Below are 18724 nucleotides of genomic sequence, written 5' to 3' on the forward strand. Positions count from 1 at the left end.
GAGCTCATTTGAGTTTTTTTTACATTGATGGCAAATAGTCAAAATTTTCTTCAGCACAAAAGCTAGCTACAGACAAACAATGGTTGACCCTTTACGAGTGTGTTCACTGCTGGAGCAGATCATTTTATCTTTTTCAACAGTTTCATGAAATTCCTTAGCACTTGTCAACTGGTTGAATGCCTCAAAGATAAGTTTGGGTTCAATTAGAGTTAGATGTAATAATAATACAGCTGGGTCCGAGTTCATCTAAACAGCATATCTCATGACTGTGTCGTCCCTGCCAATGAGACTTAGTGGTTTCTCAACTCAGATATGTTTATATTTCACAAACCTTTTAAAGTTATCTTTATGGTTCAAATGAGTTGCTTTGTACATTACGAATGCAAGTTGATCAGAAGACTAACTTACTTTTAGAATAAACAAATCAAAACATCGGTACAAGATAATAAAATAAATGATTATTGATGAAGTCATGATCACTCATTTGTTGTAAGGCTACCAAAAGCTTAGAGTAGCAATAAAAAGCAGGTTATTTTATTAAATGAAAATTTTCCATGATAGTAAAAATGTAAAAAAGTTCCTAATAAATTTGCCTAATACATGTCCAGATTAACAACACAATGTTTTTATACTAACTCACCAAAGTTATGCTGGTTTACTGAACAAAAAAGACATTGTGACACTGTATTCAGAGCTTTAAGCATATCTTTGTTAGATTTAAAATAGTATTGACTTTTCAGAACTCATACAAAATCATAATGCATCCTAATAGTTTTTTCCTTGAAAATTTTGTATGTATAGATCAATTTCTGATTTGATATCCATTTCTAGCCTCATATCTAATGCAATATATTTTTAGTCCCCATTTGCTATTATGGCTGATAAAACAGTAACAGGTCTTCCCTTGGAATTAATCAAATTCTTTCATTCATTCCCACACTATGACATAAAGTTTTCTCCTGTGTCCTCGGAGTTCGATCCAGATGACAAACAATACAGAGAGGTAAGTAATTTTCTTTTTGAGTGAGCTAATGAATGTTTTCCTACTGGCTAATGGGAATTAATGGGCTGTATCATGCAGTGGCAGAATAACATGTGTTCAGATTGTACCTTGAAAATGAACAACTAACATAGTATTTGCTTAATACTCTATTACTTTATGAATGTAGTTTAGCTGTTACCACTATTACGGTTTCATTTATATTGTATTGTTTTATATAAATTGTAATAAATGTTCAAATTTTTTGATTGGCTAATATGGACAGTTTTAAATACTATTTGAAATCAAATGTCGAGACATTATGAGAGAGGCCTAAACCCATTTGCATCGTATTAGACTTGAGCTAGTATTTTCACTTCATATCACATATGACCGTGCGTTAATATCGACTTGAATAGCTTACATCCTAAAATCTGCCTTCCTCACTATCTTACCCCTTTTGTCAAGTTTCTCAAAAACGACAGTTTTGTCATCAAGTGACTGGTTATATCGACTACAAGCTGTTTGTCTATCATTGCTTAAAGCGTCAGTTATCATGAAATTTGATAATGCGATGTTGTGATTGTTGCATGTAAAAGCCAATTTGGTGTTCGAACTACATTGATAATATAAAATATGTATTGTTGGTACACAACTTTTTACCTGATGTCGGATGTAAATTACATTTATTTGCCATTCATAAATATGATAGGAAGCTGCATCATTAATTTGAAGCTTTTTACAGTCGCAACTTGTTGGCTTTTCATTCAAACAAAAGTTCTTGCTATATAATTCATATAAGTGAATTAGTGAATACATATCTACCAAGTAGCAGTGAATACATATCTACCAAGTAGCAGTGAATACATATCTGCCAAGTAGTAGTGAATACATATCTACCAAGTAGCAGTGAATACATATCTACCAAGTAGCAGTGAATACATATCTGCCAAGTAGTAGTGAATACATAGCTACCAAGTAGTAGTGAATACATATCTACCAAGTAGCAGTGAATACATATCTACCAAGTAGTAGTGAATACATATCTACCAAGTAGCAGTGAATACATATCTACCAAGTAGTAGTGAATACATATCTACCAAGTAGTAGTGAATACATATCTACCAAGTAGCAGGGAATACATATCTACCAAGTAGCAGGGAATACATATCTACCAAGTAGTAGTGAATACATATCTACCAAGTAGTAGTGAATACATATCTACCAAGTAGTGCTAGATAAATACATATTGAACATACATTGACGTATACAAATGCAGTTATTTCCATCAGCCCATTGCTGATTGTCATCGTAATAATTTATCTAATACACAAATAATCAATTTGTCTTACCGATCAATCACAACTTTTTCCTTTTTAAAAAAAACATTCATGAGCATAGCCTTTCCTTTCACTGTTCCTCATCAGGTTTACTTCCTGCACCATAAACAAATTCATCAATTGTTGTATATCATCTTCCAAATTGTGCCGAGATGATCTTAAATTTTACTTGGTAAAAGAAATTTCAGAGTTAGAGATTTTGTTCTTTTTGGCTTTATCTCAGCTTTATCGCAAAGGATTGATTTTTAAATATTTTAGCTGACAAACCCAGCCAATTTGAACCACATGATAATAATAGGAGACAACTTGCCATAACTATGTCACCAGACAGAAAAGTGCAGAGTCACAATCTAAGTGGACCACTTTTAAATTTGTGAGACCATGGGTAGATAAATTATGATGGGAATATTAATTTTATATTTCAGCTCTAGAAAGTTCAGATTTATATTTGAACTGATACACACAGGATGTTAGTTTAAAAAATTGTCCGAGGTCTCATCCTTATTGAATTGTTCATGTAGTGTCTGTATTTAACGTGTTCTTGTCTGCTAATGAATGACAAGTCATTGCTAAAGGTTTTGTATAAACGTTCTGCATATAAGGTGTTTTACTATTTGTCATAGTCGCTGCTTCTAATCGCTGCCGTACCAGTCTTGTGGATGCTTCTCTGGATCATCATATATATGGTCTATTTCTGCTACTTCTGTATGACATGTCGCAAGAGCAGTGCCGAGAAAGCTCACAAGTCAGACAAGCCTGCTCGTTGGTGCTCATTCATCTTCGCCATCTTCACTATGTATGTACAAGCATTGTCTTTGCTTACTTTTGACTAGTTGGAATGGAGCCAGCGTATTCCTCATCCAATCCATTCATTAAAAAGAATGCTCCTCGATACACAAACAATCAAAAGTATCACATCTGTTTTCTTTACTATTTATCGGCTATTGGATGTTGTGCCTAATAGTTACTAATTGTAATAGAATCAGTTTGTACTCTGGCAAACTCTTGGGATTGAAAGCTTTGTTTGTTTTATTGATCGATTCCAGTGCAGCTGAAGCGATGACGGAATGCGTCAAATTTTAATAACAGTTCTATTCTTTTGTTTACAACTTCTCGTTATAAGGTATGGATAGATTAATGTATTGTTTGTCGTGTTTTATTTCATACCTAAGCATCAGTGCATGGATATGCATAGTTGTTCCACAGCGAACTCTGGGTGGGTTAGAGAATAAAGCTGCGTTTATGATTGGACAATCTCAACCAGCAAAACTTGAAGATCAACTGACATTGGTTTTACAGTTATATCTAGTGATGCTAAGATAATCATGATATTTCATTTTTCCAGCAATGATTTTGATGTTAGAACAAAAAACCAATTTCGGAGACGAAAGCACTTGCAATGCAAGCTCCAAGCTGTGACACGAGGCGGTCATTTTTTCGGCAAAACATAGACTAATGACGTGTTAGTGCGAAATGAAAGCACTTCTGTTGGTCGCCATTGTTATACATTTTCTCTATCTAATCGCCAAGCTATGTTATGGTTAATCGAGGTGGGAGGTAATTGTAATGCGAGGTTGAAGCAGATTCCTCAAATACTGAAAAAGTCTGCGCTGTATTTATACGTCCCACATTGACTTTCAAGCGATGGTTATAGAATCACATCATTCAGTTTGCTAGTTTATACTTCCTCTATCTATTCTCGGAAGTCATATTTTTAAAACCGATTAATGTATGCTCTGCTTTCATGAATCAGTATTGTAAACACACAATTTTTAGATAATCTTGTGCAAAACCGAGCTATTTTAACATATTAACAAAACATCACATCTGTTTTCAGTCGGTTTTGTGCAAACATTGCCATCTTTCCGCCTATTTTTATTACTTGAACATGTTAATAGAAAATGTTATTTGGTGAAAATAACACAAAAATATTACTGTAACCACAATCTGTTATGTTATCAGCTGCTGTTAATGCAATTAAAATTTGTGCTCTCAGTAAACATTCAACTGCTTTCTAAAGGCCTCACCACACACCTGATAAAATGTGTTTTATGTTTAGCCAAAGCATTGGTGATGCAGCATTCTGAAATGAATATATTAGTGTACGTTGGTAGAAATAAAACCGACGCACTAGTGATTGGCTGAAATAATCTATTATAGTGATATCAGTTTAATTTTTTTCACTTCCAACCAAAGTTAGTCGTTTTCATGATTCGCTTTCATCAATCATGACAACTAGGCTTCACAAAACCAACTACAGTCAAACATGGATAACTCGCCCACGGATAGCTCGAACACATGGTTAACTCGAACGGTTTCTTTGGTCCGTTCCCACGTAATGATAAATTGCTATAGATAACTCGACCTCAACTCTGTTAACTCGAACAGTTTTTTGCCCAACAGCTACCGAGACGGTTGTTATCGCTTTAGAAAATCACTTTATTCCAAGTCATAGAGGTAAACCTCAACTTTTCGTAAATCATAGGCGTCGTTATTACCACCGTCGGCAAAATATTTTTGTCAACGACTTTTCTAAAGGTTTGGTGAATTTTGATTTTTACCAAACATCCGCTTTGCGATCGCCTTTCGAAAGCATGGAAAAGTGAAGTGACCTTCGCATAAACTTCAAGAAAAATCGGCAAAATTGATCTCGGTTAAAACGCTCAAAAGAAAAAGATGTATTTTCTTTTGAGCATTTCAACAACGATCAAGTTTTGCCAATGCCAATCTAAAAAACGTCCTGGCAATAATATCACCTCAAACAACAAAACAATCTCAAGTGATAGAAAATTCTCCTATACTTTTTAATAAAAAAGTTTTAAACTTCACATTAGAAGCATTTAATTTGAAAGAAGCCATTTATGCTTTTTATTTCTATTATAGTTTGTATATGTGCATGTATCTACTAATAAATAAATAAATACATGGACTTTTGACAGTGCTCTGATAACTCGAACACTTTCGCTCGGTCCCGTGAAGTTTGAGTTATCCATGTTTGACTGTATTTATATTTTCGTCAAGGATATTCTCTTTTTAACATGCTTATGAAGGCCACCAGTATTCCTAAGAAATATTTATTAAGTGGAAATTTTTCATAAAATTGGAAATGTTTCAGATAATTTTTTGGTAATTGAATAAGTTAAAATCTTTTTCATCTCACTTAGTTTATGTCATGAACATTAATTATTTTCGCACGGCTGTTTGCATCATTAATATGTAACACTTTTTGGAGCCAAATACAGCCATGCAAATAGTTGCACAGGAGCTATTGCCATTATAGATGATTGATGATCTAAGTTTCAATACAAATACTCTGACAATACTTCAATAATGGTGCTGGAAAATCTAGCAGACTTCACGGCTTTCACACGACTCTCATTGGTCACTATATGACAGTATATGTCAACATGGTCTCTCACACGACTCTCATTGGTCACTCTATGACAGTATATGTCAACATGGTCTCTCACACGACTCTCATTGGTCACTATATGACAGTATATGTCAACATGGTCTCTCACACGACTCTCATTGGTCACTCTATGACAGTATATGTCAACATGGTCTCTCACACGACTCTCATTGGTCACTATATGACAGTATATGTCAACATGAGGATTCATTAAGATGAAACATTATGATGATTATTTAAAAAAAATCAAAAAAATTGCTTTCTAAGTTACAAAACAGTTTTTTTACATTAATATGTCATTTTTTATTTGTCAGAAAACAATAAAGGAACAGGTGTCAGGGCGTTGGAATAAATATTGAAAATAGTTGTTAGCTGTCAAAAGTAAGCTAGGCTAAAGCATCTTGGAGACAAAATAAAAAATGTTAATAGATGTGTTTTTACAATACTATTTAGTTTGAGCTGCGGTATATGTATTGTTTTAGGGTAACCCAAAATCTTAAGCATTTTTAGTCAATGCTTACATTTGGTTTATTCTGGGTTCAATTTTTTGAAACAAAACTGTATGCATAAATCTCAAGCTGATGTCTCAAGCTGTTTTAAAATGCGCCGATACACTAGCATCAACACTAGGATTTTGTCAGTCAATGTGCTCGACATTTCACTAGTGTGCTTCATCCTTGAAGGTTGTTACTTTGTTTAAACTCGTCGTCAGCCAATATTTTGCAGCAATAGCGATCATGACGGCAAAAATGTCCAAAGTTTTTTATTTTATGTCGTCAAATAAGTATAAGCTAGTCTTAACATGTCAAGTTACAATCAGTTTAAAGTATCGGGTATCTTGCACATGAGCTATAAACTTTCCTTCAGCTGTTAGTTAATCTCAGCCACTTTTTACTAAATGGCAGACCTGAGCTACTACACAAAAAATGAAGTTATCATCTTTGCTGTTGATAAGTCACTTGTTATGCAAGAATGACTCATATGAATCATTAATTCTAATCCATCAGTTTTATCCGTGACACGTTCATATTCCTGTGGCTGCTTTTCAGTTCTTGTGAGAAAACTGAATTGGAAATATTATTGTGTAGGTATTATTGCTTAATACCAACCTATTGCTATGAGTTGAAGATGTAACTTTTCCATAGAACTGTCTGAAACAAAGTCGCAATGATAATTAGTGTGCTCATTTTTTACACTGTTGGTTAACAGTTTTTTTTCTCTGACCAGTAGAGTTCAGCCAATGGGAATAAAGAATTAATGTTTAGCATAATTTTTAAAATTTTAATCATTGTCAGCGACATTATTTCTTTTTAAAAATAGAAACCTAATTGCTTTGTAATAATATATATATAATAATTTATAATAATACATCTTAGAAAAAATGAATTATAGTAATCCGTCGCTACTTCCTGGTTCAGCTTTTGCGGCTTCAATAAAATAAAAGACTAAAATACATAAAATATATAAATCTCTCTCGTAATCGGACCAAGTGGGATAACTCTGCAAACATCCTTGTGAGAGCAGACATCGCAGTTCAGTTTCCCTATAGAAGTGCAGAGTGCTCTTGACACCCTTCACCATGTCTCTTAAACATCTGCAACTCTCGAAATCTTTTAATGAACCTAAAAAAGATTAAACTTAGGATTAATGAGAAAGTGAGTTTTAAATATGAGTTTGTTAGTTTCTATTTTGTGAATTTGTTCTCCTCGCCAGAAGCGCTGGTCCTGATTAACTACGAGAAATTACTGTACAGTTTTATTGCATAGCATCGCACACAGAACAGCTGTGTACCAAATTCTTGTTCAAGTGCTGCTTGCTTTGCTCAGAATCACTTTTGATATATGCGAATGAACACACTTGTATTCTTTTGATGTATATGAATGAACATACACGTATACTTTTGATGTGCACGAATAACCATAGATGTATACTTTTTGATGTATATGAGTAACCATAGATGTATACTTTTGATGTACATGACTAACCCTTTCTAAATATTCATGAAATGGTGCTGGTTAGGATGGTCTTCATCATGAACCCGTGCTGTCAGCAAAGATAAAATGGCTTCATCATGGTCAAACTAAAGATGTTTTCACTTCAAATCTACTTTTAAGCCGTTGTATCAGCTCTGCATCCTAGTAGTTTCGATGTCCCTATGAGATTGTAACTACAAGCTTGCCAGCTGGTCTCTTCTCTCTGCCCAGAGCTTTTGGATCTCCAAACATTCAGCCATTGATCATCCTTTATTTGTTGAACGCTGGAATGATATGACATTGATTGATTCGTGCCTATGTCAACATATTATATCATTTATTGAATTATGTTTCTCTTACAGTTTGGTTTTGGCAATAGCGATCTTTGGAAATGAAGTGGTCAGTTATAGCCTCAAGGAAGCTCGATCAGATGCAGGCAAAATTTCTGATGGCATGGACGACTCCGTAATGACGGTTAGTTGAATAGTACGCATATGTTGAGGTCTTGGGCTTGACATTGTTCCTTGGGCACCAGCGATAGTGCTTCTTAGAACTATTCCTATCCCTATGAATATTGACAGCGTTATTACTTTTTAGACAAGACGTAGCAAATGGCTAGCTCATTAACACTGTGCATAGATGCCCTTGTGCAGGTGGCCTGGGTAGTTGCTGATTTGGGTAGTTGTTGAGCAGGTAGGCCTGTAGTCTGGTAATAACATTAATAACATGAACACTACAGCTTATTATCTGGGCAAATCTTAGTCTGTTATGGTAAGAGTCATTCAGCTGAGGGCACTGATATACGGGTCCGTTAGCATAGCTAACCTATGACTGACTCGGCAGGCAGGTGCCTGTAACTGAAGATGACAATGGCTAGAAGAGCTACTGTTACTTTGAATACTTACATGTCAAATCAGTGTCACTGATGCCTGCTTGTCCTCAGCTTATCTAAGATGGCTCAAAGCAGCGATTGACGGTTGAAATACACAATACCACGAAAGCTTTTTATTTGACACGAATCCTCGCTGTACGGTTGGGCATTTTTTGGTTGGCACCAACCAGTAAAATTACCTGCCTTTGTTGCGTTTCATTTGCACTAGGTGAGGCCCCTTCTCTATTCACTTTCTTGGCACCCAGACGGGTCATTGTTCTGGCTTTTTCACTCAGAACTAATGTATAATTGTTAATATATTGGCACTGAGTGCTTCTTACCCTCTATATATTTTCTAGACTGCCCGCATCCGGGGCTCCCTAGACATCTTAGAAAATGGCACCGCCATATATCTGGAGAGCAGCTTTAAGACAAATAACAGGTTAGACCAAGATGCTCGGCCCATGCTGATTGGCTTGACTTCCATGCTTAGGGACGCACTGGTCGCAGCTGCCCTCCGTGTCCAAAAAGATCTGCAGCAGCCACTGGTTCTTGTGCAGTTTGATGATGACCGACTCTCCGATACCATTGAAGAATATGAAGTTTACAGGTACGCCGAGTGGCAAGCAATCATTTTTCACTTCATCATACAAAATGTTTCCCCTGATGCACAAGATGTGCAAATTTAGGACAATCCGCAGTTAACAGCATCATGGAAACAGCATTAATCGCATCACTCCGTTATGAATATATACGCATGCAAAGAACTAAGGCTCTAAATTTGTAAGAACACAGGCTCTAGTTGGTTTGACATTGTTGCCTCTTGATATAACAATATCAAAAGGCAACAATTGATATATCAAGAGATATTGTTATATCTCTTGATATAATAATATCAAGAGATATAACAATATATATATGTTACTGTTATATCTTGATATATTTCTACCTTTACATAGTACGATTATGTAACACTAACCATGTTCTTCAGAATCCTTATAGTTATAATAGGTATCTATTTCTTTCTAGTGTATAAAATTGCGAACCAGAACTCTTAGTTGATACAATTTCTATAACAGTGGTAGCCAATATGAGATATTATAAGGTGGTAGCCAATATGAGATATTATAAGGTGGTAGCCAATATCAGATATTAAAAGGCACTGATACCAGTGTCCGAACTCATTAAAATAAAAAAATTATTCAGGTTACTTAACCTGGAGTATGTTGCGCATAAAATTTGGGTAATGAAGGTCTATTATTTGGTGTGAATAAGTACATGATTCATACCATTGTGTGTCTCTTCTGCTTTTGCTCAATATTACTCGTACATTAACTCTTTATCGTGAAAACATAGTTTCAGTAGCAAATGGTTTTGCTATAGAAACATCGTTCCCAAAATCGCTTTGGGTGCATCTCTTCAGCTAGTCTGATGATATTTTGTGTTGCCGACTGCTATAACTGATGAATTCTGTACATTGTTATTCCAGTGTAATAGACGGCATAGAAAGATGTAAAGCCTCACAGAAGGCGATATTGTTGTCTGCGCTATAAGAATCTCTTGGTAAACTATTGAGCTACAGCAACCGCGCTTGTCATAATTGCCTACAAACCATATATGTCAGGTCAAATGCGTTTGTTCTGTCAATTTAGCGATGAAGAATTCTTTACTTGTCGATGTTACTGAATAAATGTTATAATTCACCCATATTTTTGTCGATAATTGTTTGTGACAAGGGCCACATACACTGCGATTAAATCTTTATTTTGAAAAAACAAAAAATATTTGTTGCTGTTGTAAAGTGAGCTAACCAAATTGTATGCCAATTTGCATTGCTAGTTTTGCCCTAAGATTACGTTACAAAAGTCAGATTTCCAAATTAGTTAGTGTAAACTACCTTTAGAAAATGGTTATCCTATAGCTATGAATATTGTTGTTACATAAGTGAGACTACGACGCATGTAAAACTTGTGATGACCACACAAATTTTATAAAATAGCCTATTTTAATGGCTTGACAGTGTCAGCAGCTAGCCATAGGTTATATTAACAGTTTCTATACTGTATAGTGTATAGCTTTGAATTGCCCATAGGTAGGTTTCACCAATCTCCATTTCTCTGCGATTTGGCCACTTGAACAGTATACTGGCGAATCAGCTAGCTGTCCATTGTCTGGCTAGTTTTGAATGTAAGGGTCTAATGGGTGCCTGATCAGGCTGAATGCCCCCTTTGTCAAGCCTTGTTTGTGTAACACTCTCTGCCGTGTGAGGAATACTTGGGTATCAAGTATTGTATTACAGCTTTTTCCGTGAGTCATCAATTCCCTTTGGCCGGCCTCAAACGAGGCATTCGCTGCCAGCACTTATCTTTAGCTACTGTATTGCGCCGAGCTTTGACAATAGCTGCGTTAGTTATAGTAGCATTGCCTGATATATTGGTCTTCTACATGACTGATGACAGCATTATGTATAACAACATACATTTCTAATATCAGATAGTAGCTACCATAATTAAAAATTTATTAATCAGCAGTACTATGAGAGATGGCCTTAAGAGATGGTCTTAAGAGGTTGTGAGAGATGGTCGTGAAAAATCATCGTGAGAAATGGCTGTGAAAGATCGTCGTGGGAGATCGCCGGGAGATATTGTTGTGAGAGATCGTCATGTGTAATAACTATCTGCGAAATTATTCCATAGTTGGACAGCGTAGAGTATAAATTATTCCATAGTGCAGCAATGGAATAGTGGCACAGTTGGTAGTATGGCACAGTATGGTAGTATGGAATAGTGGCACAGTCATGAGTGGCACAGTTGGTAGTATAATAGAAAGTATTGCTGCCACGCTTTGCTACACTTTATAACACAACATATCTCTTCATATTGTTATATTTATCCTACACAGGAGAGTCGCATCTAATGCAGCTGTTGGATTCCTGTTGGTCACGATCGCTCTGGCTCTTTGTGCGCTTGGCAGCAAGAAAAAGGCTTTTCTCTTAGCGTAAGTGATCCTTATTGTACTATTCATCTATCTATCTGATCTCAAGATATATAATGTAAGTATATAGTGTAATAACTTATGTATAGTGTAATAACTTTCATGTTGCCATGGTGCTGGCATATTCTCTTTGCGTCATCAGGCTTCCCCCTTACTCTCTATTCACCTCATTTGTTTGAGATGACTCCATTGGGCAAGCGGTGAACTTGTCCTGACACGGGCTGTTATACATGTCTTATTTTGTCATTTATTTGATGGGTAAAACAGGATGACTGGAGAACTAACGTCTTTTGATTAATCACCACACTTTTCATCGACGCTGAATCATACGGCGATGTGTTGGCTGGCTAATCGCTCTGGCATGTTCGCTGCCCCACCACTGAATAAAATCTGATTATTAAAATGCTGTTGTTTACTTGAGATATTTTAATTCTTCACTCTATTATTAATCCAGACAACCTGACTCGGAATAACATGTTATGTAAATCAAATATAAGCTTTTCAACAGCATTTTATGAGTAGTGAGAGGAGTTTACGCTCTAAAGCCTGGTTTCTACAGCGAATGTGAGGCCCCGGCGGTTATATCGCGCAGCAAAACACTTGCGACGCTAGGCTTGACGGCTAATGTTCAAATAAAGGTGCTTCACTGGTTCTCGCATAAAAATGGCCATACCGTCTCGAAAGTGCCGACCTTCACTTGTACAGTGCATTTTGGGGAAGTTTTGCATGCGGCTCTTTGTGAAACTTGAACAGCGCTGAACTCTTGCGTTGACCACCGGCAACTACCAGCAGTACTTGGCGGCAGGTTTACATTTTTCGCTGATAGCCTTGTGGTGCTGTCGCCACAGCACTGGTACTTGCAGTGTATATGGGAAGCAGGCTTTAGCTGGAACAAGGGTAGTGCGATTGATTGTTGATTAGATTACATTTAGGATGGTAAAAACATTAACATTTGATGATTAATTATTTGGATTAAAAAGTTTATACACCAAAGAAACCTTTTAGTGTTTAGTAAATGGAAAAGCTCATCCCTTCCTTTTTTTGTCCAATTGTCTCGTCACAATGTATATCACAACATACCTTCATTCAAAATGTCTTCAGACAGTGGAACTTTTTAATTGATGATAAAAGCAGCTCTCTGCCCTGACTAGCAGATCTCTGACCTCGACTAATTGATAAAATCTTGCATGGCTAATGTCTGGTTCCCAGTTACGCCCAAGCACCATGTATTATTGGTATGGTGGTACTTCTATTACTACCATGGTAGTACTTCTGTTACTATCATGGTGGTACTTCTATTACTACCATGGTAGTACTTCTGTTGCTATCATAGTGGTACTTCTTTTACTATCATGGTGGTACTTCTGTTACTACCATGGTCGTACTTCTGTTACTATCATGGTGGTACTTCTATTACTATCATGGTGGTACTTCTGTTACTACCATGGTCGTACTTCTGTTACTATCATGGTGGTACTTCTATTACTATCATGGTGGTACTTCTGTTACTACCATGGTAGTACTTCTGTAACTAACATGGTAGTGATTTTGTTACTAGCATGGTGGTACTTCTGTTACAGTCATGGGGGTACTTTTATCATTAGGCCAGCACCAGACTAGGGTGCCTTTAGGATTAACATTCAGCTGGTGACTCATCACTCATAATTATGTGCTGTCAGATATTAATCAATAGCCTTTGTCTTGCAGATGTGTGGCCATCTTCATATTCAACCTAATGCTTGTATGGGTAGGCGCCGGTCTTTACGCTAGTCTTGTGGTAGCTAGTTCTGACTTCTGTACAGATCCCCCTGCATACTTCGCTGGTGCCAGCGACTCTCCTGAAGGTAATTGTTATATAATCGCAGTTATTGCTTTAGTTTGAGGAGACAGCTCAACCCTCAGATCCATAACGTAGAAACCTTTTAAAGTTGTTGTAACGAGAATTGCAAGATGTAGCGGGAGAAAATTTTTTGCGTGTTTTACGTTATAATTTATTCTAATAGCACTTCCATCTATATTGTTAGTGAGTTATTCTACTTGTTATATTTATTTCAATAGAATGAAAAGATCAGGGCTGAAAGCCAATCTGCACTAAACGTTATCGTCATAGGCGCTTGTAAAAGGTTGAATGCAGTGTTATGCGCGTAGGAATTGCTCGGTTTAGGTAATATATTTAGTATTACAAGTGCGGTCTGTTCAGTCAGTTAAAGGGCAAATAAACGAGATTGACCTGAGGCAATGTCGATAGATCTGCATTGATGAAGCTCCTCACTCCAATGCTTTAGATCATCGGTTCAACAGTCATAAGTTTTTTATTAATGTAAATTTTGTGATGTGGCCATTAAGTTAAATTTTACAAAAAGGGTTGGAAATGTTCTGAAATGTTTTTTTCGTTTCTACATACTTCAGCCGGGTACATTTGCTTATCAAACAGCTATTTTGTTATGTATATATATTTTTGTTGGTAACCTCCTACGTTTTGCCAAAAACCTTATAATTTCTTGCATTTGTGAGTGAGAAGCATACGATGTTTATACATGTATGTATATGTATATATGCTGGGACAAAAGTAGGACTAGGACTAAGTCTCACAAGTACAAAGTTAAAAGGCATACGGAAAGATTACCGGGTCGATGCTTCGATTCATTTTAAAGGTCCTGTTGAGCCATATTCAGAGTAAACAATCTGTTAACACCATGTCATTAAGGAGAGTCTTTTACATAAAATCACTACCTTTCAGGTTGTTTGAAGCATGGGTTTTCTTGTAACTGACTAAAATATATGTACATAGTAAACCGCAGCTCAGAAAACATGCGATCTCGACCAGTTATTTGACGACATAGGTGAACAGTTGCGGGTTGTTGTTCAGAGCAATTGAATTGACGGCATTCCGTTCTTACATATTGATCAATCATTCAAACACTGATAGCCGAATTTCACAGTTATCCGATTGAATAAAGCTAAATCATTGCCAAGGCATGTGAAAAACTACCTTCTCACATTTCTCTTTTGATTATTTCTGATAATATCAAGGAGTTTGTAAACTTTTGAAAAGAAAAATAATCGAGCGATGTGTGGGCGGAGTTTGTCATTGAAAGCCGCTTCTCATGTTAGTGCCACTAAACATTATCTATGCCTGTGCGAATATTCCACTGAAATATTCTACAAAACTGCTAGCATAAAAACTACACCGGGAGTCGACCTTGATTGGTTGAAGCATTAATAAACGATGATTCACATTCTAACAATAACGCCCAATTCTCTATCTTCCTCATCAAATTACTCATTGAGACCCGTAAATGTTTTTCAATTCGTAGCCAAATACAAGTATGTGTATACATTTTAGCCAGTCGCAAGAAATCTGTTGCGTTAAATCATCTGAAATAGTGTGATTGTATGATTGTACATAGAAGACTCCGTTTAACTGCATGCCGTTAATAGATTTTTTACCTGAACAGAGCCCAGCAGGAACTATAAATAAATTATTCACCATTTGCTTGAACTGTTCTTGACGGTAATGTGTGCTGAGTCAATGAATAATGCATCCCTCTCACGAACAAGCTAGGACTTGCTGGTGCCAATTCATTATTATCTACGCCGCTCATGGCCAAGGTCTAGGGCTTCGAGGCTTTGTATGGTCTGCCCTCAAGTGTGAGAATCCACCTCAGGCTATGAGGGTAATCCACCTTAGGCTCATCTGGTCCCTTCTCAACAACTCTGAGCTTACTAGCCAATGAGTCAAAATAGTTCTATTAACCCTATAATTGTTTTGTTAAAAATATGTAATTAAGTGTGCTTTAGGATTCCCTGAGTACTGATTGGGCTACCATGAGACATTCTAATTACATACCCTCAGACTTTCGGGGGAATTATGGTAATTTTTCCTTGATTGGTACACGCAAAGATACATGATAACAGAGTCAGGTAGGGTTCATTGACAGTTGCTAAGCACATCCTCAGCGATACAGCATTATAGGCCATGAGCTGAAATCTTTATAAATACTTGAATTTGAATGTTTCTAGGCCATGATAACCCAATAGTTTTCTTATAACAAATTTGTTCAGTCTATGATATACATGTTTTATTGGACTCATTGGCTGGTCGTCAAGAGAGTAATTTTTGGGTCAGTCACCTATCGCTGAAGACGGGATGTAGAGGGCAACTCCAGGTGTGCGGGCATACAATGTACTAAATGAATGCTCATCATGTATTCCATTCTTTGGGTATTTTGTTACACCTGCCACTCTAGGGTAGAAAGTCTAGAAGCACCTGTAACATATATTCACAAAAGAATGTCGGCATCATAGTTCTAAGCAATATCTCTGATAGAGATGTGTTTAAATGATAAGCAAACACAGATAATTCAATTAGCAAACCTTTACCATCTACCAACAAACTGATGATTCTCAAACACTAGAACATGTCTCATAAGATACATTAGGTGAGACAATTGAATCTATCACTATGTTTCCATGACGCCCGTAATGCGCAAGTCTGAGTCAATCCGCAAGTCATCCTCATCATGGAAAAGGCAGAAATCTGTGAGTTTTTCTACTCGCAAATCTTTATCGAATCTTTCATGTGATGCCAATGATGGGAACGGCACTTGCCAATAATGCTCATGAAAATGTCGTGCAGCTATTCCATTTTAAACATTTTCACGCTTCCGTCGTTTTTATGTCGACTTGAGCAGTTCTGAATGCTGGTATGCCTTACAAGACTGTCGCTAATAATTGACCATATGGGTCATGATCACAGAAACCATGGTTAAGTCGGGATTGTAAGATTTGGAGTTATCTACATTAGCAGAAGGAGAAAATTCTCAGTTATTTTGCAAAAAATTTTGATTCTAGCTTTATTACAACAGATTTTATGGTCAATAAACTGAATGCACGTTTACCATTAGTGCGAAAACATAGTTCTGAGAAAACTGGTGTTAAAGTTTGAGAAACGAAAACCAATGCACAATTTTGTTTACATTTCAAAACGTCATAGCAACCAATATCAAAAAGTTGTAATATTCATCTAGATTTCTGTATTTATATCCAAAAAATTATGCTAAATTTAAAAATCCAAACAGATTTCAGCTGGTTTTCATAGCAATAGCTGTATATTTATAAGAGAATGTATTACTTAATTTTCTAGATATTAAAAACAGCTTTGCAGTACCGCGATATCAGGCACAACCAAATCATCAACAAAATCTTTAGAAAAATAACAACAATAACATATTGCACACCATCGGTCACTATATACTTCGATCTTGGAAATTCGAATAATTATTCTTATAATTAAATCTGATAACAATCTTATAAAATCGAATAATTATTCTTATAATTAAATATTGTAATAATCTTGTAAGAATCGTAAGGAAAATATCATCGTAATTCCCTTTACTTTCGCTGCTTTTGGCATCAGTTGGAATACCAAAGTACTCATTATAAGGGTCCATAATGTCAGAAATAGCTTTAAAATCGGCAAAAAAGAAATGATTATATTTATCGGACGCCATTTTTCAGTACTTCCTGTTTAGCATAGCAACGGTTTTAAGGGGGTTTTTCCGAGAGTTAAAGACTTCTCTTGGCTAAACTGACTTCAGATTCAGAAAGATCACTCTTTGATTGGTCCAGATGCACGTGTTACAAAAATCGTTACCAATATTATAAATTCAGTTGGTGCAACTTCAAAGTCGTATAACTCAACTTCGTGATTTGCGACTTAGCCATGGTTTCTGTGACCACGACACATATTAGGTCAATTATTAGCGACACGGTATCAGGCATGTCATGGAACCATGGATGTGACTCTAGCACAAATAGCATTTTGAGTAGGGAAGCGCTGTACAGTGGACCCCTGCTATACTACATAATTCATTTTGGTGTTAGGATTGTAAGGCGAAAATGTTGTATAGAGGGGTATAGGAACACATATGTAATTATCTAATGCAAGCACCCACTCCCCAGTAAAAACATCAAAATTCTATGTGTGCTGTACATATTAAAAATTAGTACCAAAATAGTATATATTAACTTTACTAACTTAAAATTTATAGTAAATATTACATTAAACACTAAAATGCATATTAAATTCGATATCATTTTACTCACGCAAGATCAAGCCTTCGTGACACACGAAGAATGCTGAACTGAGAGAGTATTCTTCAGGTGTTGTGGGAGGGATTTTGGCGAATAGTATATCGACATCTGCGTGACTCTGATGTACGCAGCACACCGTCGGCTAAATTTAAATTCTGAGAGACATTTTTGTTGATTTCGTATGGTTAGGAAAATGTCGTAATGAGTGGCCGGAAAAACTTTATGTTCCGCATCGTAAGGCGAAAAAACCAGTGGACTTCGGGTTACGAAGGTTACTGAGTTGACTGTACTTGCATACCAAACATATTCTTCAATTAAAAATCAAAGCAATGATATCTGCTAATAGCATGCCGACCTTCTATGAACCCTTTAATCAGTTGATATTAGATGAGAAGTTTTGCACAATACTCGCTTGACTTCCTGCAAGTTTTATAAATTGTTGAGTGTCATTCGCAACTATCCAGTGTGTAGCTGTAATTGTCTGTAAACAAACTGGATAATTGCTTCTTAAATACATAATAATCTCTCAATATCTTTTTGTTTAGAATTGAAAGAATAAATTGTTAGAAAATGCTCATATGTGTGTTTACACAGAGGCCATTGTTGGCACATTTGGGTTCCAATTAGGTCAATTTTTAAATGATGAACTTAAATTAAATTTTTAATTACGAAATGAGAAAATAACCTTTTGGTTCAGAATTGTCAAGCTAGTAATGAGGGAGTGGTAGTGAGAATAACTATCACAGCTAGCTATTGCAAAATTGATTTGCAGCAAGATGTATAGCGCCCTTTGTTTGTTGCAGTCGCAGCAGGTGTGATACGTTACCTAGAATGCAAAGGTCCCACCAACTCTTCAAATGAGGTAAATTGGTTACAGCTTTATGCATAACACTGATTGTATTTACATATTCATTAAAGCTACACAAAGCTTTTCATTGAGTATTCATACTGTCAAACCTTCACGTACAAAGTTTATCCTTTCCAACATTTTATTCTCATGTTAAGACCATCATATGTTGGACCAAATATTTATGTAAGAATGCATTACGTATCGTTTAA

General features: G+C 36.1%; 1 protein-coding gene across 3 annotated transcripts in view; it reads left to right on the top strand.

The window, feature by feature from the left end:
• Window positions 1-18724, top strand: part of LOC137393260 (protein tweety homolog 3-like) — a 34030-nt gene that overhangs the window by 1722 nt on the left and 13584 nt on the right. For all 3 annotated transcript variants that reach the window (XM_068079721.1, XM_068079722.1, XM_068079723.1), the window contains exons 2-8: window positions 860-1003; window positions 2943-3115; window positions 8067-8178; window positions 8935-9185; window positions 11477-11572; window positions 13277-13413; window positions 18469-18527. In XM_068079721.1, the coding sequence (XP_067935822.1) occupies window positions 875-1003; window positions 2943-3115; window positions 8067-8178; window positions 8935-9185; window positions 11477-11572; window positions 13277-13413; window positions 18469-18527 (957 nt within the window). In that variant the 5' untranslated portion in view covers window positions 860-874. The remainder of the gene's footprint in view (window positions 1-859; window positions 1004-2942; window positions 3116-8066; window positions 8179-8934; window positions 9186-11476; window positions 11573-13276; window positions 13414-18468; window positions 18528-18724) is intronic.

This window comes from Watersipora subatra, chromosome 4 (genome assembly GCF_963576615.1).
Source record: "Watersipora subatra chromosome 4, tzWatSuba1.1, whole genome shotgun sequence".
NCBI classification, from domain to species: Eukaryota; Metazoa; Bryozoa; class Gymnolaemata; order Cheilostomatida; family Watersiporidae; genus Watersipora; species Watersipora subatra.